The following is a 22,630-nucleotide window of genomic DNA, read 5'->3' on the forward strand; positions in this document are numbered from 1 at the left end:
CAGAAGGAAGTACAGCGAGGCATCTGTGGGAAGCCCTTTCCCAGCATGGAGCAGTTAAACATCCAGGCAGCACCGAGTGTGGGTTCCCACTGGTCCCCAGCGCCTCCAGCCCCAGCAGTGCAGCTGTAAAGCAGCGGTGGTGGGCCAGGGCAGGCTGGCCTCAGCTCAGGGTTCCATTCTGAAAATCTGGTGTGAGAAGTCAGAGGTCTCCCTGGGCTGGAGCATTCCTTGCACACACCCTTCCATGCTAACAATGCTTTTAAAATATTTTTGCAGGGATTTGTTCAGCTGTGGGCCACAAAGCGTGGAGGGATGTGATACCAGATTCTGAAGGGACCAAACATTTTCCAGATTTTACTTTTCTCTAAACCACGTGGGTGCCAAGATTGTGCTTCTGCTCTTTCTTGAAAATAGGAACAGGCACAGCAGCTGGAACAGCCAGCTCCAGGCCTCCCCACCCAGCCTCAGCCACGCTTGGGCCCGCCTGTGCCTGGGCACACTACACCCTGGGGAACGTGACTCCCATGTCAATCTGGAAAGGAGATCACCAGGAAGTGGTTTCTCATTCCCAGACAGCTCATTTTTTTAAGTGACAACTTTAACAGCTTCCATTTAAAGATAATTAAATGGACGTTCAAGAGAAAGAGCCCAAGGTTTTCTCACGAGGGGAGTCGCGCGGGCCCAGCTGCACCGCAGCAGCGTGAGCCAAGACTTCAGCCTCACATTTTGAACAAGAACAAGGCCCCCGGGAGCAGCGAGCAGAGCCCTCTTCCACACTTACCAGCGTCCAAAGGACGTAGATTGTAAAAAGTGCTATAGTTAGTGCTATGAGTCCAATGGCCTCCAGTCGGCTGTTGAACTGCAAATGATCCTGGGCTCCACGAAGACACAGCCAGCCGGAGATTGCTGCCAGAGGAGTAATGAACAGGAAACACACCATGTCACAGAAAAGGGTCCTCTTCTCATTGCGGGGACCAGGATCCTTCAGCCACTGCGGGAAGGAAGGTGAGAAGGGCATCAGCAGCACGCAGGGCACACAGGGGGCTGCTGCACCAGGAAGCTCTCACACGCTCTCTGCAGCCCGTATGTACCCGCTGCATCCACTTAACTCACATAAACCATCACAAAAATAGGGCTAGAGCACATCAAGTACATTTTTAATAACCATCAAGGGAAAGGCAAGAGACAGCTGAAGAATACGTGGGAGGGAGGATGGCAGAAAACACAGGAGCAGGCTGGGCTCCGCACTGGAAGAGAAGGCAGCAGGTAGCGGGCAGAGGGAGGTCTGCATGGATGAACAAGGAGCTCCTGGCCAAACTCGAACAGAACCAGGAGACCTGCAGAGAGTGGAAGCAGGGACAGAGAGCGGAAACAGGGACAGAGAGCCTCGAGGGATACAGAGACACTGTCCAGTGCAGCCAGGGATCGCGTTAGGAAAGCCAAAGCCCTTTTACAATGAATTTTGGCCAGGGACATCAAGGGCAACAAGAAAGGATTCTATAGGTACATGGGTGATAAAAGACTGGGAAAATTGTGGGCCCTATCCGAAAGGACGTGGGAGACCTGGTCATCTGGAATAAGGAGAAGGCTGAGGTCCTCAATGACTATTTTGCCTCAGTCTTCACCGACAAGAGCTCCAGCCACATGGCCTTGGCCCCAGAAGACAAAGGCAGGGACAATGATGAACTGCCCCGTGTAGATGGTGTGAGGCCATCTAAGGAACCTGAAGGTGCAAAACTCCACAGGACCTGATGAGATCCATCTGCGGGTGCTGAGGGAAGCAGCAGATGTAGCTGCTACGCCGGGATCCATCATATTTGAGAAGCTGTGACAGTCCAGTGAAGTTCCCACTGACTGCAAGAGGGGAAATAAAACCCCAGTTTTTAAAAAGGAAAAAAAGAAGACCTGGGGAACTACACGCCAGTCAGTCTCACCTCTGTGCCTGGCAAGATCATGGGGCAGATCCTCCAGGAGACTCTGCTAAGGGACATGGAAAATAAGGAGGTGATTGGTGACAGCCAGCATGGCCTCACTAAGGGCAGTTTGTGCCTGACAGATCTGGTGGCCTTCTACAAGGGGGTTGCAGATTTGGTGGATGGGGGAAGAGCAGCAGAGATCATCTACCTGGACTGTGCAAAGCATTTGACACTGTCCCCCATGATATCCTTGTCTCTAAACTGCAGAGACATGGATTTGACAGAGGACTCACTTGGTGGGCGAGGAATTAGCTGGATGAGGCCCTGGCTACCCAGAGAGGCTGTGGGTGCCCCATCCCTGGAGGTGTTCAAGGCCAGGCTGGATGGGGCTTTGAGCAACAAGGACCACAGCAGGGGGGTTGGAACAAGGTGATCTTCAAGGTCTCTTCCAACTCCAAACCCTTCTATGAACAGGGGCTATGGGAAAGCAGAGCTTCAGGGTCTGTGCTCTCAGGGGCACGGTGCCGTCCCTGGGGCCTGAGCAAGCTGCAGCAACGCTGCTCATGGGGAGCCCCGCGCCCACCCGAGGCCATCAGTGGGGACCACAAACACCCACGCACCTGGTCTGTCCACTGAGACGATGACAGAAGGGAAAAAGCATCTCTCTTCAGCAAATAAGAAACCAGGAGTTGAAAAAAAAAAAAAAAAGGCAAAAAGGAAGCGAATAGCTACCAGAAAGCTTTGCACCTGAGCAGGCAAAGTGGGACAGCAACCAAGGGGCTGCAGAGTCAGGCTGGCCCTTGAAGGAGAAGGTGATGTAAACTCGTTTTCTTTTATGGAATATCTGTGCCCAAACCCTTGTCTTCAGGTGTAAAACATTCCAATTCCCAGAGAAAGGCGTCGATTACTTCTAAAGAAAAATCAGCATGACTGTCAGGTCAGGAGGGAGGCAGAACTCGGTGTGCAGGGGGGAAGATCCCCCACCGCTCTCTCCCAGGTCTCAGGATCACTGTCACAGCTACTGAAAACGCCACAGCTGCAAAATCCCCCAAACCTTTCCATTCCCACTGGCCACCACACGACGGGCGGGCAGAAGAGACCTGCCAGGACTCCATCAGAGCTGATCCTGCTGGGTTCCCTCCTGTTTGCAGGCTTGGTGGCCTTCCTCCCACGCATTAAGTGATCCATCACGGGGACTGCACCTTGCTCTCAGTCATCAGGATGCTTTGTGAGTTTTGCAAGTGCTTCTTTCTTGCAGCACTCGCCAATTAGCAGGTAGCAGAAAGAGCTGCAGGCAGGTTTCCCTCTGCAGACAACCTCGAAGCTGTCACTACTTCTAAGAGCCCTGACTTGCTTCCAAGTGTGGATTCTTTACAGACAGTTGACTTTCACAACAGCAATTGTTCTAGTTTTCCTGGGATTATGTTATTTTCAGCCTTTCCTTTCCTTTTTTTAGAACAGCAAGTGACCGCCGTTCCTACCAATACCCAGAGCTGTTGCGGTGCGTTTGGGTTTGGTATAGCTGGGCTGCTGGAGCCTTCCCTGTTTCCTGCACCAGAACTACTTGGCTTGTTTAGGATTTTTTTGCTCAAAACCAAACCAAAACAAAACTGGAGAACGTGACCAAAAAGGCAGTCAGAGCAGGGAAAGGAATATCCCCAAGAGATCCAGGGACAGGCAAGCGACATTGACCTGCAAGGGGAGCACGGAAGGATACCCACGGGTCGGTGCAGAGTTAATTAAGGAGAAAATCTAGCATGAGGGATGTCCAGTAGGATGTGGCAGAGCAGCAAAGGCAGGCTGAGAACTGCAGACGCCTCTCAGTGAGATGGGAAGGAGAAGGGAGAGATGGCAGATCCGGGCAAGAGGCAGCACCAGAGCTGCAGTGCTTGGAGCCGTGGTGGCAGCGTGCTCTGCAGATGCCTGCAGTGGGACACCAAGCTGGACGAGGCCACAGGAGAGACAGGAGGACTTCCAGAGGACACGTAAGAGGCTGGCTAGGAATTTCAGCTGGCAGAACTGACGGAAGCAGGGTGCTCATTCAAAGATGTGACCTGAAGCATCTGAGAGACCAAACAGAACAAAAATGAGGGGAGCTGGAGAGTGAACTGAAGAGCACAGACAAGGTAAAGACCAAGCAATGCTGCAATAGAAAAGGTCAAGTTCAAAGCATTTCTAAAGCCACTCTGAGCAGGACTGGCTGGCCTGACAGCCAGAAGGAAATTCAAGAGCAGCCACAACTGTGGTTTGGACAGGAGGAGCTGGAAGAAGGGAGGCAGCCCTGCAAGTCACCCTCTGCGTGTCTCTGCAGAGGAGATTAGCGGTGATGAGCTGTGAGGGGAAGATAAGGACCACACACACGGTCCTGAGCAGCCCTGGAAGGAAGCGAGGGCGGATGGCAGCTCGGTTGCATGGCAAAACTGCTCCTACACACAGGGCACGGGCAGCCCCAAGCTCTGCAGCCACCCGTCCGGGCTGCGTGGCACTAGGGTGAATGCTGAATTGTCCAGACCTGGGCTGAGAGCCCTCTAGCAGCAGTCCCAGAGCATCCTGTCCCTGTAAACAAGGACAGCTTGGGTCACTTCTGACCCCTGTACAATAAGAGTAACAATAGAGCAAATTGGTATTTTATTGAATCTTACTCTATTTATATTCTTCGTAACCTTTGAAGCTCCCCCTTTCTCCCCAAGACAGGAGCCAAACATGTAAAGGCAGGAAGCAAATTAATTTCCTTTTGAAGTAGTTGATTTACTCAGCCAATGTGCACTGACAATAAAAAAAAAGAATACAATAAGGCACCCTAAGGGCGCAGGGTTTCTGGCATAGCAGCAGCTTAATGCACATGGGACTTAAAATAAACCTTGTAAACAATCCAAAAAGTGGTCAGATTAAACAATTTTTGTAGGGAAAACTGTCAAGTAAACATGGGAAAGCAACAAAAGCACAACTTGATCTTCTTCCAGGCCAAGTCCAAAACCAATTGCCTCCGTGCTGCAAACAAGTGTGAGCCTGGAGGCAGAGAGCCTGACCTGGCCGCTCTGCCCGCTTCGGCTATGAGCTGGCTCCCAGGACACCCCGCTGGGAACAAGCACCCTGCTTGCACGACAAGAGGTCCTTCCTGCTGCACACACGTTTTTTGTCCTCCAGCACAATCCTGGGGCTTTCTCAGCTGTTTTTTTCTACTGGGATCAGCAGGGCTGTGGAGCAGAGCATGATTCTTGGACTCACAGCGGGGCTGTGCAATGATGAGTCTCTGATTTTTGGGTGCTCCAGTGCCCACGAAACTAGACTAAGCACCAGGTGATGGAAGGCAGGAGAAGGAGGGCGCATAGAAAAAGGCACCAGCGTTACAGCAGCTGCTCTGGAAGCCAACGGCAGAGCTCACGGTGTATCAGAGCAGTCTTCCAGACAGCCCATCCCAGCCCAGAGAGCTGGGTGACATCCTGTCACCTAGGAGCAGGGGCAGGGGCTGATTAAGGAGCGTCCCAGCGGGTGCTCGGGTCTCTCCCTGCCCTGCAGCTGGGCTACCTGCTCCGGAGAGCACCGGTCACAGCCGCAGTAACCTGCTGCCTGTTCCAGCCATCGCTGCCACCACAAACAGGAATCATTTGGCTGCACGGAGCCACATGTGTACAAAACATCCCGCGTCCTTCCCATCCACCACCGTTAACCTGTGGCTGCTCGGGTGCCTGTTCCTTTCATCGCTGACCTGCTGCATGGCTATGTCAGGCAGGAACGAAAAGCACGACCTGGATTCACAGGAGCACGACCAGCGCTGTCCTGCCCCGAGAATCGCACTGATCCGAAAACCACAGCTCCAGCAGAGGGACTGTCCCATCCCTTCCCTGCAGGTCCGTGTTTAACAACTGAAACTCCTCACAAGCCACCTGTGCAGCCCAGCAGGACGGTCCTGCTCCTGTTCCCAAGGCGAGGAACCTTTTCTGATGGAGCAGCCAAAGGTCCGGGAGCTGAGGCCAGAAATGCCCCCGGCCCTGTACATGGGGCGGTCAAGTGCCACGGAACAGCCGACCCTCCTCAGCCTTTTTTCCCTACTGCACAGCCGGATACTATTGATGCCCCACAAACCTCCAAAAGCTGAATCTCTTCTCAGAGGGGCCTGAGATCCCCTTCTCCACACCCTCAGCCCAGCTCCAGCTGCAGGGAAAAACAGGGCAGGGAACAGGAGTGGCATGCACGGCACTGCAGGAGCACACGGGACAGGAACCAATTCCAGCCCTCAGCGCTCCTCGAGAAAAGGGCCACGCAACCATTCTGCAGAGCTGCAGCTCACCGGGACTCCTCCTTACATACCAGTGTGTGCTTCTGTGGTTTGCCACCACGGGAAATGCCACGCCACAAAATGCACAGCTATGGGATCACGGCACCGCCAGCAGCTGCACCCCAGAGGAGCCCCGCTCCTAGGGATCCCCAGAGCACAAACAGGGCTGGACAACGCAGTGAAGGCAGAGATGTAAGAAAGATGCCAGTGTCGGTAACTGCCAAGAGAGCAGGGATGAAAATTCCTAGCTTTGGCCTCAAAGAGGCCACTCTGGGTCCAGCAGAGCAATGCCAGGGAGCGCACTGAGAAACACCAAGAGGATCGAGGGTGGGAGCTGGGAAAGAACATCTCCAGACAGCACATGCAAGCAAAGAGATGAAGGAAAACATGAGAGAGGAACAAGACTCAGCTGAAGCCGAGTGATTTGTTTTATTTTTACTAGGTGCTGGAGTCTAACATCAGCTTGCACTGAGAAAGGAGAGAGACCACAGCAACAAGTTGGGGAAGGGGACAGAGGAACGTGGAGGAGATGGAGAACGGTGCAGTGAGTTCAGCAGAGGAGTTCGAGGAAAGCAAAGAAAAAAGCCTGTCTGTGAGGAAGATAAGGCTGGAGGAAGGGTGGGGAGAGCTCACGTCACATCTCACTTCTCTGAACTGGAGGAGGGGCAGCGACCGCTGCGCTGGGCACCGTGCCCAAAAGCAAAATTTCTTTTCCTAGTTATAGAAGGAATTTCTTTTCCTAGTTATAGAAGCAGGGCTAATAGGAACATCACCACTGCTCCCTGCAAACCTCATCCTGCTTGTAACAGACATATTGCATCTGCACCTCTCACAGCTACAGGAGACTTGTGAGAGGAGCAGAAAGACTGCATGTGGCAGACCCAGGGAGGTGTCCTGGGCTACAGCACAACCCCCACAGCCCAACAAATGCCTCTGAGAACGTGTACCAAGCTTTGCAGACAGTGGTTGTGTAAGGAAAGCACAACTTCCAAACGAGACAAAACAAAATTCACTGACCTATATAAAGCATCCAGCTTAAGCAAGCCAAAAGCATTAGCAATCAGTGAAAAACAAATGTCTTTAATCGAAATTGCCTAATAGAACACAAACAGTAGGAACAGCAACAAAAAAAACACTTGTCAGTCTCCCGTGGTGGATAACACACTTGGAAAGAACTGTTTTGCAGAAGCACAGGGACAGGCAGATATTACCAACGCTGGCATTTTGAAATAAAGCACAGTGACACACACATTGCAGGAAAACACCAGCTCTGAAGACATGGATGGGGAATTCTCTTGAGGCTCCACCATGAGACCTGCCTGCAAGGACAGAAACACGGGGAGTGGTTAAGCTGCTCAGCGGTGACAATATGGAACAGTCCTTGCCTGATTCACCAGAGAGGTGTTTTTTGTAATTAGCGAGCTGTCTCATATAAGTTTTGCTTTAGCAATGGTATTAAAGGCTTAGAGAGGCATTATGAAGAAGTCATGCATAACACTCATTAGCTTTTTGCTACCAGGTCTTTTTGCTACTTTTATACGTTGGCTTTCAACATCCCGGAAATTTTAGCAAAGCCAGAGCTTTGGCCCCAGCACCAAAAACACACGTCCACTCGCAACCGAGCCCTGTCATCCTGTTCCTCTCCCTGGGACTTAAATGATGTGTGGACAGAAACGCATCCTTCCTCTTTAACGCGGGCTGACGTGTTGCTGGGATTAAACGGCTGCTGCTCCGACACCTCCCCGAGCTGCCAGCCCCGGCCATTTCCGTGCAGAGAGCTCGCCGTGCACACAGGGGTTGTCCAGCAGAAGGGATGAGGCTGAGGAGGCAGCACGGGGAGATGAGAGATGGGACTCGAGGGTCAGTGCCACGGCAAAATACACATGGCAAAGAACCCATGGAAAGGAAATACTTCTGCTGATAACCTGAGAAAACAAAGAGGGAACAGTCTGAAAACAAAATCAGGCCAGAAGGGCTCAGGAACAGGGACTGACCAGGAGACATGCAGAAGGGCAGCGCTCGCTTGTGGCCACAGAAACAAAGCCACGGCATCACCTTTGATGATGCTTTCTAGAAATGCATGACGCATCAAATCCAGCACCAAATATCCCAATCCATGCAGTCCTGCCCCAAATCCTAGAGGACAAACAATCTTCAGCAGAGAGAGCACCTTGCAAGAGAGAACTGGTTTGTGATGGATTGAACCGCAAACCAAAGAAAGGGGTTTATGTGAACAGGAGAATGCTACGAGGTGGGACACACACCCCTGTACAACCAGCTGCCTGAAACAGCACTTCTCTTGGCTCTGTCTAGAGCCAGAAAAAAGCAGGCACCTCCAGACAAGCTGACCCACCCTAACCTAGGTTTCTAAGGAGGCAGGAATGAACTGGTCACAAGAGGCATTTCCTTCTCTCCAGAGACTATAGGATTCTAAAGAATAAAACGGGGATTTGGCAAATTTAAGGTGGACAAAGCTAGGGCAAATAAACCCAACCTTGCCTGGAGGATTGCGTGACCATCCATGGCCTGGGGGAAAGCTGTTTAGAATGAAGCAGTGCTACACTTCCAAAGGGCTGTGCTCCTCCTTCCAAAACGCTCTGGACACCAGAGATATGGGTATCTTCAGAAGATGACTCCTTTCTGTGTCTAACCTCTGAAAAAAAAAAAAAGCAGAAACTACCTGTTCCAGGAAAGCTGCATGCACTGCAACTTGCAGTTTGAATGCTTCACCGGAACCCCTGCTGCTGAAGCCTTCCAAGAAGCACACACACAGCCTGCTCAGGACTTCACACCCGTGTCAGCCCCGCTCGCTAGCCTCACAGATTTAGGTCATTTCCCTGCAGACACACAGATGCACATCAAATTAACGTTAACGTAGGGATGCTAAGTACTGGCAAGCCGTCTCTCTCCAAGGCTCTGCAGTCTCATTGCCTGCTGGGGACATGCTCCTCATACGACAAACCTGGTCTGCAACCCTCTCGTGCCAGAGGGCGTTTCAAAGAGCCAGGCAGGAGCTGTCCCAGCCCCGTGCAGCCCAGGCACCAGCTGGCAGCACCCCGCACTGCTGGCTGCCCACCCTTCCTACGCACCCAGGGCTGCTGTTCGACTCCCCATCTTCACCCACAGCACCTCATGCGTGCTCCCAAAAAAGCATTCAGCCCAGTAGTCTGACAGCAGAGCAGTCAACAAAAGTCTTCTGTGCTTTTTTCAGCTTTCCACTAGCTTCTTAGTTAAAAAATAACTGAATGAGGCTGAACTGCAGGAGGTTTCCTCCCCGCACCCACGGGCCAGCCCATGGCTGCCAGAGCTGGCTCAGGGCTCTGACAAGTCCCCCACTGCTGGAGGAGAGATCAGGCATGCTGGCAGCAAACACTGTTACTATTTTAAGATTGAACAGCCTACAACATAAATAAATGGCTAGTTAAAGAAAATAAAAATCCGATTCTATTAAAAAATTATCTTTAATCCACGCTGAGCAAGGTTGCTGTCTTTCCTCTCAAAAGGAGGCTGCAAAATTAAATTACTGGTTGTGAAGTGCTCAGCTGTCACAGCAACAAGTGCCCCAAAGAAGCCCACTGGGAAATAAATAATTGTATTGAGAGCAGGGACAGAAGAGCTCAAGGCTCAACACAGCGGGACAAACAAAGTTGGCCAGTGTGCATCTTCTGCCCCCGTGCTGATCCTGGAAAGCGCAGCCTGCGACCACACAGAGACCACACCGCAACGCAGGCTTACCAGAGAACTGAATTAAAAGCTAAGGCAACTTTGATTGTGGCTTTTCCTGACTTCCAAGAACTTCCTGCAGCTTCTGCAGAAGCATTTCGACTCAGCCGTGCAGCCTCCCCACAGCTTTCGGTAAAATGCTTCCTCCAGCCCCCAGTCAGCTGGGGCTCCCTCCTGAGAGCCCTTCAGACCGGCTCTCCCCCCAGCCCTGCTCTGCACCCCATTTATCCTCTGCTCAGCAATCCCTGCTTTGACTTCCCAGCCCTTTAGCAGGCGAAGGAGAGGCTTCACTTGCTCGGCCACACGGGACCGTCCCTTTCCCATCACCAGCTCCTCGCCTGAGCACGCAGCCACTTTCCCAGCACCCAGGGCCCAGCCCAGGCCCACAGCAGCCCCACAAGATGCCCAGGGCTGGGCCAGAGCCCTGAGAGCCACGGCGGGGGCTTGGTGAGCAGCAGGGATGGGGCAGACCCCAGGGGAAGCTTTGCTCCAGGGCTGGAGACTCCAAGCTCTCCGTCTGTCCCAGGGCTGAGGCTCTCACGGCGTGACGGGGGTGCTCCTTGGCACGTGCCAGCCGGTTTCACTCAGGGAGCAGCAGGTTCTCAGCACAGCTGCTGACCACGCTCACACGCCAGCATCACTTCCCCGAAAGTTTCAAAACGCTCCCTACCCCCCAGCAACATCAGCCGGGAGGGGAGAATCGCTCAGATAAGGCAACGGAGGGAAGCGTGTCATTTGGGAGTGACTAAGCGGCCTCTTTCCCTGGCCCTCTTCTGAGAACCAGATGAACAATTTGGGGCTGAAACTTCCCAAAATGATTTGGTGACGAGTTTCAGTCCGAGCTGCCAAGGGGATGAGGTTACGCCAGGCTGCAGACAGAGGGTATTAATGGGAAGTGTTGGCAAACAGGCAGAGCGGTTACGGGCTGTTTCAGAAGGGCTCTGCACGAAGAGGAAAAAGAAAAAAAAAATTAAAACTGCACTGCAGGGCAATTTCCCTGGGCTCCAGGGGCAGGGATCAGTGCGTTTGTGTTGTACAGTGTGGTACAGCCAAAATATGAGGTCTTGCCAGCCAGGTGAGCAATTTTGGGAAGTTCTAGAGCAGGCTGCCACCTCCAGATTAATTAAAGTGGGCTACAGCTGCTCTGTGAGTCAGAGAAAAAGCTCGGTGCCAACAAACCACAGGCCAGGGACTGGCTTGGGGGCCGTATGATGATGGCAAGCTGCAGTTGGGCTCTGCTCAGGGCAGGGATTGCCCTCAGGTAGGTAACGGGTGACTTCTCAGCCAGCCTCTGAGCCCCCGAGGCGCTCAGGGCACCCCACACAGCCTGCTCCCCGGCACAGCAGGGCAGATCGTCCCCTCCTCTGTGCTCCCTGACTCTCCCCAGGTCTGAGAAGTAACAAATCCTCGGCTTCTCAACCCCTGTGGCAGCTGTCAAGCGGTCAGGAGTGGCTGGAGGCTCTGTTCCTGCCTGTAACCGGCAGCATTTCTCCTGCATTACGACCACGAAATGCTGCCTCGCCATGCACTCAGCGCTCACTGCCTCATGCTCCTCGCACAGTGCTCGCTGGTCACAGCTTGCAGGGACCAATCGCAGATTTCAAGAGGAATTAAAACCTCTTCACCCAGCCTGGGGCTCAGTGGACCCGTGGGCGCTGCTGGCACCATCACAGCTCACTCCGGGGGCACAGGGGTCAGTGGCAGAGGAGAAACTCCTCCGGCACATACCTCTCTTTTGCCTTTTATTCAAATGTGCAGTTTTCCAAGCCTGTACTAGTTATGAGGTGCTACAGCATCTGTGAGCTATGTCTAAATGCACTTCCACATGTTTGTTTCTGGCCCTGAATACTTTAGTAGCTCTTAAGCTAAAACATCTGAAACCCACACTCAAAATTTTGGCCGGTGTAAGCCCAAACCAGCTCACTGGTACTGGGCTTGCCTGCAGCACGTCCTCAAGGCCCTTCCCAAATGTTTTGGCCCTTGCCAAGTGCTCTAAAGCATTGGTTTTCAACCTCTGAAACAGTCATTTCAAAGGTTTTGGTCAGAGACGTTTTATGTGTTTCAGCAGCTGGGAGCAAAGTGATAAGGCTCAGCCAGTCCTACCCACTGCTGTAATGCTCTTTCACAAATTGCTTTTCTAAAGACATGATTCAGTTTAGCACCGTGGTCTAAAGCCACCTCCTGCATGGGGCTGCCCTGTCAATGACAGTCAGCGGGCCACTAAGCAGTCATCATTAAAACCGAGCATCAGTTTTGCAAAATGCAGCTCGAATGCTTCTCCAGCCGGGGGGGCTTTTGCCCTGCCAGCTCTCCAGGCACCCAGAGGAGATAAAAACGTGGGAAGGAGAGCACAGCTTCCAGAGCGAGGTGGGATGGGAACATAATTCCTCTGGAATTAATGGGAATGGGACCAGATATGGGAAAAGCAATTCATCAGTGCAGTGGTGACTCGGTTTTAATCTGGATGGTGGAGCAGGGGAAAAGACAGAGTGGGCTACGAGCACAGTCAGAAACCAGCATTAACCTCTGGCACTTCTGGTGGCAGGCACTGACAAATCTCCGGTCGCTGGCAGGTAAGGAGCCCGTTGTTGGGACTCAGCTCACAGCCCTCCTCCTGCGGCCTCGCTGATGACCGAGCAGCAGCACGGCTTCGCAACAGTTTGAAATAATGAACAGGAAAAGCAGCTTTGGAAACAGAACCCAGAGCTATGTCCAAACCCTGCCAGAGAGGCACTTCGTGGCCTCTGATGAGCGCCCAGCCCAGCCCAGCAGCATGCAGACACGGGCAGAGAACAGGACCCGAACAGTGAGGAGCACAGGAGCTTGGCTTTGCTCTTCCAGGCTGCATCTCAGTCACATCTACGTCACCTTCTACCTGGTCCTGCAGCACCCTGAGAAACGCCAGCCGTATCTACACCAACTGCTCAGCCGCCAGCACCTCTCAAGCTTGCTTAGAATAAACGGCCTTTTGAAACAAACCCCTCTGTGACTGTAAGGCACTCATTTACTCATTCTTCTTTGGGGACCTGCACCTGAATTCTGAGGACAGAGGATGGCCTGGCCCAGCTGGCCTTGTTCCTGGCGTGCAAGGGGCCTCATTGCAGGCAGCTACTGCAATCCCTGGGGGAGAAAGGAAGTCTTACAGGGGAGCACAGCAGACCACCTAAATGGGGGGAAGGAAGAAAGCACTGTGATTAAAAAAAAAAAAAAAGAGAAAACACACACACAAACACCACAAAGCACATATAAACAGAACAAAACAGCAAATGCAGCCTGGACTGTGCCATCCATCTCCAGGAGGCTGACAACCCATCCAAAGCCTGGTCCCGCTAGGGCTGGGGAGCACGGGACAGTGACAGAACTACTCAGGACACCTCAGCTCAGCAGGAAGGAGCCAGACAAATGCTTTCAAGTACACATCAGCGTTACTGAAGAAGTACGGGTCCTTTACGAACAGTGCCAGCAATCGCCACATCTCACTTTCCAGAGCAGAAGATGACGAGGAAGTCACATGCGAGAGAGCTGCACTAATGTAACACGGAGATAAGATAAAAGCCAACAGGAAAAAAGACTCATATTTCTGACAGCTTCATATTTCAGGGGGTTGAGTGGTGACCTCTGCGTTTGGATGCTCAGGCATTGAAGCATCTCTACTGGTGCAGTGCTTTCTGCAGCTCAACAGCCCGCTGGCAGTAGCACAAGGGGGGCTTCACAGATAAGGGCTGCCCCAAACATTGCTACTGTATTTTCACAGCTATGTCACTTGTCTGATAAAAGACTCGATCCCTCTGCACAAATAGCTCTTTGTGAGTAGTACTGCAAGGAGGAGGAGACAGAACCACAGGGGCAGCAGGGCAAATCAGTTCATTTTTCATCAAACGGTAAGGAAATAGAGTGAAGCAGGAAGAAAGCAGTACCTCTGTCAAAGGTCTCGGTCTTCTCTCTACAACAAATTCTGTGTGGCAGAGCTCACAGTAACTTGTGTTGGAGGAGGATAACCATTTTTCCAGGCAGCTCTTGTGCACGGTGCCCAGTGTTCCTGTGCAGTCACACGGGGAAAGCAGTCCCTCCCCATTTCCACCTTCGTGACAGATTCGACAGATGGGACCGTCACTAAAGAGGCAGACAAACAGAACGAAATCACGGTCAGAGCAGACACAACGACATGGCCACATCCAGAGATCAGGGGGAGACCCCACCGGGCCCCAGGAGGATGCACACGCAGCACCCACAGCCCCAGCTGCAGCTCCACTAGCGCTGGGCAGGGGCTGACACCGGCCCCAAGACTGGCTCCAAAGTGCTGAAACAAGTCCAGAGGCCCAAAGCAAAGCCTGATGACCCCCAGTCAGAGAGCACTGCATGCCCCCAACCACCTGGACCCTTTTGGGAACACCTCAGTGCTCCAACAGTCACCACTTCTCACCCCTCTTGGCTCAAGGCCTCAACCCACAGACCCAAATCCCTTGACTGTGCTCTCAATCTGCTCTCTTGGGACCTCGTAGTACCAGAAATGCTTTACAAGCTAAGTTGTGTACTACCCTCCAGTTCTTGTCCTGTAAAAAAAAAAAAAAAAGGTTTTCCACACCCCTCAGATTTACAGACCTGTGCCATACCCTGCCCGGTCATGTCTTTCATGAGGAGTCCCAGTCTATTCAATCACATCTCAGAAACACGTCCACCTCTCGGATTGCCTTCGCTACCCTTCCCTGTACCTTTTGCGTTTCTAAAGCATCCTTTTAAAGCTGCAGGGACCAGAGCTATAGGGTTTTCAGGATCCGTGCACAGCAGGGATTTTTTCAGTGACTGTGTTCTGTCCTTTGTCGATTCCTAATTCCCAGCAGTTTATTTGCTTTTTTGTTCTCTTGCACATTGCTGCCACGTGCCTAAGGTCTCCTTCCTCTGAACCCCTGAGCACACACGCAAATCCGGGATGGGCGTCCTTCAGCTGCATCATTTCACACTGAACTGCACCTATTGTTCTAGCCTGCGGTCACTTCCAGTAAGGTTTGGTTGCCTTAAATTAGGCAGCTGGAGCCATTATTAGGTGCAAGGACATCCTGGCTGGCCTCCAACAGCACAGGTTTCCTGGAAGCCCCGTGCCACATCTGCCAGCCTTGGGCTCCCTGGAAAACCTGCAATGGCTCTAGACTTCACAGTCCACTGGTCTCCACAACTCCACACATCTCAGCATTCAGGAATAAAATGCTGGACAACAGATGCCCAACCCAGCCCTGCCCTTGCTGAACCACGAGAGCTGGTCATTCGCTGCTATCTCCCTTTCCCGCCTTCCAAGCATCTCTCACCCAACACCACCTTTCTCCTCTATCCACAGCCACACGGATTTGGGAGCGGGAGGCAGGGTGAGAAAGGAACAGAGCTGGGAGCACAGCACACAGGGAAGGAGCCCATGGGGAAGCACATCGGGGGGACACGAAGGGCTGAGAAGGGCCAGCACGAAAAGTGCACCTCAGCTCAGCAAAGCAGAAGCAAGGCTCCTCTCCTGGAGGTGCACCACAGGGGCATACACACACCCTCCATGAGCCAGCAAGATCCTTCCTCCGGTGCTCTGAGCCCTCCTCCTCGTGCACACCCCTGTGCCACCCCCTTCTCTCTGCCAAACACCACCCACCCTGGTCTCCTAATTGTTACATGCCTTTTATTCAAGGGACTTCTTCAGCAGGAATAATCCCCGCCACAGGGGAGGTGCTGGAAACTCCATCCCCAGAGGCACCGGGAACTGCGCTGGACATGGCTCTGAGCAGCCTGACCCCACTTTGAAGCTGGCCTTGCTCTGCGGGGAGGCTGGCCCAGACACCCTCCAAAAGGCCCTTCCACACGGGTTTAGTGGGAGATCCTCCGAGCACTGCTGCTGTAAAGCCTTAGTGACTGACCAACAAAACCCCCGGGCCTCGGGTGCTCTCACGCATCTGTTATTTCCTAAGAAAAGCATCTGTAAGACATTTTATCCCTTCTCTTCCTGTTTGAGAAGTTTCATATTTCCAGAGCATTAATATAACCTTGGCTACCAATAAACAACCCAGGAGGAAAAAATTCGCTGACAGTGCGAGAAAAAAATAATGTATTTGTTATCAGACTCCATTTTCCTTCCTCCCTGTCTGGAGGGGGAAGGGGCCTGGCCCTGCTCCTGCACGATTCCCCCTCAGGGGCAGTTTCCCAGCAGCCCGGAGAGACCTTGTCACCAACTCGGGCTGTCACCAATTGTCACCAACTCAGGCTGTCCGTGCAGCCACCCTGCTCCTGGCGTTGTTTCACTCGCAGGATTTTGATGTCTGCCGCTGTGGAGGTTTTGTATTCTCCAAGCACGGTGCCTTCCACCTTCCTGTTTGGATTCCGGCTTCTCTTTCACCTCACGTCCTTCCAGTAACCATCAAGGCAAAGGCTTGTGCTCAGGTGTTTCAGGCAGGTTTGGTCTCACGTGCCCTCAGCTCGGACACGTCACAGACACACCAAATCCTGCGGCTCCTTCAGGCTCGGTGAAGTACTTGTGGCAGGGAAGAGGCTGGAAACAGCCACTGCCAAACTGCATGGGCCGCTGGGCCACGTGGACGCCCCCATGACAAATCTTGTTTGTTTTTCTTTTAAACCTGTCATCTCAGGCAGTTCCCCACCTGATTTCCCCACCTCCATGGGTTTTAAGGGCAGGAACAACTGCTCTCTGCTGTCAGAGAGCAACGCGACCTCCCCTGGCATTTCTAATGCCCTGCCTCAGGTTTGCTGGATGGAGCAATTGCTCTCTCCCCAGCTCACATCCAACCTTCCCACCTCCCTCTCCCACGTTTGCAGTCACCACTTTCACACCTCATTAACGTTTGGCTGACTTCATTGAAAAAAAAAAAAAGTAACAGCTGTTCAGATAGGATTTAAACACAAAATGTGACTGATGTTACGAGCTGGGCTGAATAATGCTGCCAAATGTCCTCCGTTCCGGATGCTGCTCAAAATACACGATGAGAAGTCAGGGAAAGAAGAATTTGAGCAACTGGAGGTGCCACCCGGCCCCTCCAGCAATAGCCAAACACCCTCCTCTCCCCAGGGCTGCAAAACCGACCCCATGCCTTTATGCTACGCCCATTTGGGAAAGGGGCTTTGCTCTGTTTTCAGCCCTCAAATTGTCTCCACAACCAGCAGTCACGCTCAGTACTGCTGGCGAAGGCCCTCACCAAGAACTTCACAAGACTTCGCCACCGCCCTCCACACTGAGAGCCGTGAAAAACGGGGAAAACAAAACAAAACACGGATGCGATCAGCACGAGCCCCGACTACCACCACGGCCTTACCTCTGTGCGCCCAGCGCCTTGATGACGGTGGAGAGGAGGCGGCCGTCCTTGGCGGTGACCTGCGTGACGTACTGCGGGCGCCCAATGTCGGAGTCCTCCACCGACTTGGAGAGGGCGGCGCTGCCCGGGCAGTCGCAGAGGGAGCCGGGGAGGTGGCAGCAGTCGCCCGTCGTCATCGCAGCTCCGGGTCCTTCTGCCCCGGGGACCTGCAGGGACAGCAGCGCCATGAGTGCCCGGCACCCCAGTGCCTGCTGCAGGCCCCCCACCCCAGCCCCTCGCCATCACGGGCGCCACCAGGACCCATCAACTGAAGGGTTTGCTCAGCCTCTGTCCCCTCTGATGTGTCATGCGAGGCCGCCTGGACATTAAATTGGGGCTCCAAGTGTCCTACTTCTGTTGGTTCACCTCAGGATTGCAAATCAGTGAAAGCTGCAGGCACACAGCCTTGAACCTGATGAGGCCTTTCCGACGGAACTGGCCGATGTAGGGCAGGCACCAGAAGCCCCACAGGGCTGGGTCGGGTTGGCCATAGCCAGACCCAAAATGTAGGCCCAGGCCCCATGGAGCCGTCGTGTTTCACTGACCCGCGGCACCAAACAGCTCCGCAGAGCCCTTCTCTCCAGCTGCACCCAGGTGCTTTCTGAGCTCATCGAAGCCACCAAATCCAAAAAACTTCTGTTTTTACATTTTTTTATTCCTCTACAGAAACACAGGAGCCTCCACTTCCACGTCCCTGCAGTGACCGTGCAGGCGTGAGCCACCCAGAAGCACTGCAGATCATCGCTGAGGGCAGCAGGGCGCAGCTTTGCTCCTCTCCCTCTCGAAGCCTCAGGCCAGGCGTGACTTTTACAACAGCCTTTCCAACAGCCTGTGCAAACAGCGAAGGCACCCAGCCACGCTTCTGGCACCTCAGGGACTTACCCAGCAGAAAGCACGAGGAACAAGCAGCAAATGCAAGAATGAGGGAGGAGGTGCAGAGAAAGAGCCCAAGGTGACAAAACAGGAGCTGGCTCAGATAAGCGCAGAGCCCCACGCACCCAGGAGAGCTTTCTGCCTTCGAGGGAGGGCAGCAGCTTGCTCAGGCTGCCAGGAAGAGCCGCGTTCCTCCCCGGCAGGGTTATCTCAACCCCAAAGACAGATGTGCTTTGCAGCTTCAGAAAAAGAGCTGACATTTCCCACCACCTCCCTTAGCCTGGTCCCTCAGAGGTGGTTGCACAGAAATAAAAAGCTGGGGTTACAATTAGTCACAGGCTGGCCGTTAGCCAACAACATCATACTGCTGGAAAAGACCAAAATCCTCGTGTCTGTAAACAGGACCGCCTTACGTAAGGCATGCACAGCAATCCCTGAGCACCAGCACCACGAGGATCGCTGCTGAAGTGTCTCATGCTGGTGGCTTGCTTTCAAGAGAGAAACAAACCCCTAAACAAAGTTCAAATGAAAGCAACAAATAAAGGAAAAAAGGTCTCAAAAACCAACTTAACTGAGAAAAAAATATTATAAGAATTAGGCTCATTTAATTTAGGGAAGATGGGGAATGTGAGAGGGAATCTTCAGTCTCTGCCTTGCAGAGGTGGAAGCACACAAACAAACCTTCGCCATCGCATCTGAGGAAATGCCTTTTTGTCTCAAGATCTCTGTGCACAACAGGAGTCAAACATTCCCACGAAACTGCAGTTTTGTCGGGTTCAGCTAAGCCTAAATCAAACTAAAATAGCTAAAGAAAATAAGGGCTTGTTCCTGGTCGGAGGCTTGGCCAGACTACAGAGGAAGAAAACAAAAAGCCAGTATGAGAACGTGATCGTTGGAGCCCTGAAAACACGGATTTGGGTAAGCACCGGCGTTTTTTCACCTCTTGTAAATTTAAGCAATTCTTTCACAACCAAAAGCTTCACCTGCCCAAATGGCTCCCTTCAGGGTGGGCACGTTCAAGAGGGGAGGAGGAGCACTTCTCTGGTGTCTCAGCACCCAACACTTCAGCAGCATCCACCCAAGTCACAGAACATTTTCTGATTTGTAATAGAAAAGCTTCTAATTTATCACAGCTGTTCTCGATAACCATCTGCAAACCCTTCCTCTGCACTGGGACAGGAATAGGCTCGAGCTCATGGGCAGGTCAATCCCCACTGAAACGACCAGAGATCTTTCCATCAGCTTTGAAAGGAACTGAACGGGTCCAGCATGGCCCCAGCTCAGCATCTCCATCCTTCTGCGCAAGGAGCACGCAGAGTTAATGCCACTTTTCTTATTGCTTTCCTTAAAAAAAAAAAAAGGCAAAAATAAAAAGCTGCTCCAACTCTAAAGAGCAAAAAGTAAGATGATAAATGCTATTGGAATGACTTAAGTCAGCTGTTTTGCAAGTTAAGGAGTTCTTTCAGTTTTAAAAGCCTCTGACTGAAGCAGACATGAGAAGATATATGCTTTTAATAAAAAGGTTGGTTCCATTTGTTCAGCCAAAATCTTGTTTATTTTTAAGTCCAGAGGAAAAAAGGCCCATTTTGTGTATTGGAATAAAACTGCTCTCACTCCCTGTGTCCTGGGAGTATTTATACTGAGGCTCTTTGTGCTCCACATCTGACAGCTACAGGCAGCCCCGTGTCCTTGCCCTGGCAGCCCCGCTCAGGGTGCGGGGGAATCGCCACCCCGCAGTCTATCAGGAAGCGCGTGGTTTTCGATTACAAGTTATTTGGCATTTCCTTGTCGGGGTCCGTCCCAGGGTGGAGCCTGAACTCACCGCTTTAATATGTAACTGACTCATGTCATTCAGCAAACACAAAGGAAAAGCAGCGAGATTTTCATGGATACAGTTAGCGGGGAAGTCACTGAAATCCAAAGATAACATCTGCGGTGCGCTCCATTTCCAATTCCATACCCAGCTGCACATGAACCACAGTGTACAGCCAAGCCAGTCCCTTTCCTGGCTCCCTGAAGGCTTCAGCTCATCACCACGCAGCCTCCTCTCACAACTGTCAACAGCTCACCGAATCCAAACCCAACCTCTGAGCAGAAACCCCAAAAACACAGCCGGGATGAAGTACCAAACAGCTGGTTTGAACCACACACGGCTTTTTCTGGGCAGCTGTGATTTCTGAGCCTACTCCTTGGAGATGTATTTCTTATTCGCATTATTAAAAAAAGAAAACAACAACAAAAACCAATAAAGATCTCCGAGACATTAAGTTTATTACCAATGTCTCCTCTGCTGCTCGCTTAGACAAGAGCAAATAAATCAGAGGTCTCTTCTCAGCAACATTTTGTAGCCTAAACTGCTAAGCAGATCCAGGATACAAACGGTCGAGCTTTCAGGGCTTATTCAAGCTGAAGAAAAACAAACCCTGTTTGTGGAAAGTTGGCTCCGCAGAGCGACTTGTGCACCAGGGCTCCAAAACTCAAACACGTGCAGCGAGATGCGGCGTCCCTCGAAGAGCAGCGAGCACCCTGCTGCACCGCAGGGCCCGTGGTGCTCCTGCAGGATCCTGCCTGCTGCCCAGCTCACGCAAAACATTCCTGTAAAAAATCCTCCTTAGCAGTCTTCCAGCATTGCAGTGAGAAACGCAATCCGGTTTGTATCATCCAGAGGGCAACGGGAGTTTCTCAACTCCTCAAAACGATCGAGCAGCTCAGGGCTGCAGAGGTCAGGCTGCTCTCCGTCCAGAAGTCATGCCCAGCAGGAAAAGCAAAAGACAAGGAGCTAAAGGCTCTGTTCTGCATATTTCGAGCCTGCAGCTTGATAAGACAGCTCTTCAGCTCTTTCTCCCAGACAGGGGAACCACAGCAGGCCAGATAAATGTATGGAACAAAGCCACGCAGCAAAAAGCCAGAATCAAGATCAAAAAGGCAGCAGGAATGACTAAGGAAGAAAGAAAGATGCTAAATAGTGGGCAATTGTTAGGTTCAAGGTTGTGGCTCCTCTGGGCTGCTCGTGGCTTGTCTACACGATGAATATCTCAACCGGTGTAAAGCCTTGGAGCAGTTTTGGAGCTCTGATGGGATCCAGAGCAAACCAGAACCAGAAGCAGCTCCACCTTCTTCGGGTGCTGCTCAGCAGCTTTTGTAGTGATCTTCCAAGCTGATGGCTTCCCTGGAACGTCTCCACCACGAAGCTCACCTCCTGGCAGCGCTGCCAGCAGCCACGTTTGCTGCTCTCCCTGAGCAGTCCCTTCCTTTGATGACACTACCCAAGATCTGGCACCATGCTACGGCAACCTCAGGAGATAACCAAGCTGGAGGCAACATAACCCACTCAGAACCACAAGTAATGTTTGGTTTGTTTTTAGCTGGTAACCCATTAGATTCTTTGTGTGCAGATGGCCAAATATCCAACCACTGCTCACGCAAGCTGATGTTTCACCCCCAGGAGCACGGCTTCCCAGCCTGCCTTTCCAACCCGGTTTTTATCTCACCTGGGATCGTAGGCACTGCGTTTCCTAATCATACGATCTTACAGATGTCGTTAGTGAACTGAGAGGTTTTCACTTGCTGCAGGGCGTTTTCAAACACCAGCGCTTTCCTTTTCACCACAAAAACTGGATTTCCCAAATCCTGGGGCCCTACGACTGCCTGAACTCAAACTTCTCGTGGGAGTCGGTACAAAGAATTGCTTCCTTCGCCACCTCGAGGCACTGCCACCGAGTCCACGCACGGAGGGATGGGATGAGTGGTCTGAAGTCCTCCCAGCTGCTTTTAACCGGTTGCAGAGCTGCTTTAATCTATAGAAGCAAACAAGCAGAAATCCAAATAAAACCAACCATCAGCCCCAAGCTGCTGCAGGGCTTTGTTTTTCATTTTTGCTTGTTTAAACACACTTTCTGCTGAGGGCTGAAGACAGCAGCACTGCTTTGTTCTTTAAAAAACTACAAGTTCTTGTTCAGCACCCGTCTGACTCCCAGGAGTCACCCTGTGGGTCTGCTGAATAATGCTTTAAGGTACCCGAAAAGCCAGATCTGCCCACGCCTGATCCAGCAGCTGAAGATAGCTGTGAAGCTTCACAAGACGTGCCCTCAGACACAGAGGAGGGAGCTCTGCAATTTCAACACTACCCCTGCACAGCCCAGAACTTGGGAAGAAATCTCGGGAGCCAGAGGCTCTGAAGGCAAGAGCCCGGCGAGTCGGGGTGCGAGGAGAGCCCTCCCCTAGTGCAAGAAGCGACGCTCACGACATTTCACGCCATAAAACCCAGCACAGAATCAAACCCAACGCCGCACAACACCTCCTGGAGTCCCAGAGAATTTTGTAACACAGCACACAGGAAAGCATTTCGCTCCCCAGGCAGCTTCTCAATTTCCTGCCTGGCCTGCGACATCTCGCTGAGAGTCACGGTCAAAGGAGATGCTGCAAGACCTTCAGCATTAACTTTCTCCTCAGACGATGCCAGCGGAGCAGTGCTGTGAACCAGTCCATCATGGGCCAAACCT

General features: G+C 52.3%; 1 protein-coding gene across 3 annotated transcripts in view; it reads right to left on the reverse strand.

Annotated features, from left to right (window-relative positions):
* The window catches only part of MARCHF2 (membrane associated ring-CH-type finger 2), a 34,502-nt gene that overhangs the window by 4,905 nt on the left and 6,967 nt on the right, over nt 1–22,630 (reverse strand). Inside the window, exons 2-5 of one of the 3 annotated variants that reach the window (XM_072029302.1) lie at nt 21,620–21,925; nt 17,217–17,422; nt 13,836–14,031; nt 782–991 (exon numbers count right to left, since the gene is read on the reverse strand). In XM_072029302.1, the coding sequence (XP_071885403.1) occupies nt 782–991; nt 13,836–14,031; nt 17,217–17,392 (582 nt within the window). In that variant the 5' untranslated portion in view covers nt 17,393–17,422; nt 21,620–21,925. Of the gene's footprint in view, nt 1–781; nt 992–13,835; nt 14,032–17,216; nt 17,423–19,111; nt 19,389–21,619; nt 21,926–22,630 lie in introns of those variants that run through there. The other 2 variants (XM_027472651.3, XM_072029303.1) reach the window with 2 other exon arrangements.

Source organism: Anas platyrhynchos, chromosome 29 (assembly GCF_047663525.1).
Source record: "Anas platyrhynchos isolate ZD024472 breed Pekin duck chromosome 29, IASCAAS_PekinDuck_T2T, whole genome shotgun sequence".
NCBI lineage: Eukaryota > Metazoa > Chordata > Aves > Anseriformes > Anatidae > Anas > Anas platyrhynchos.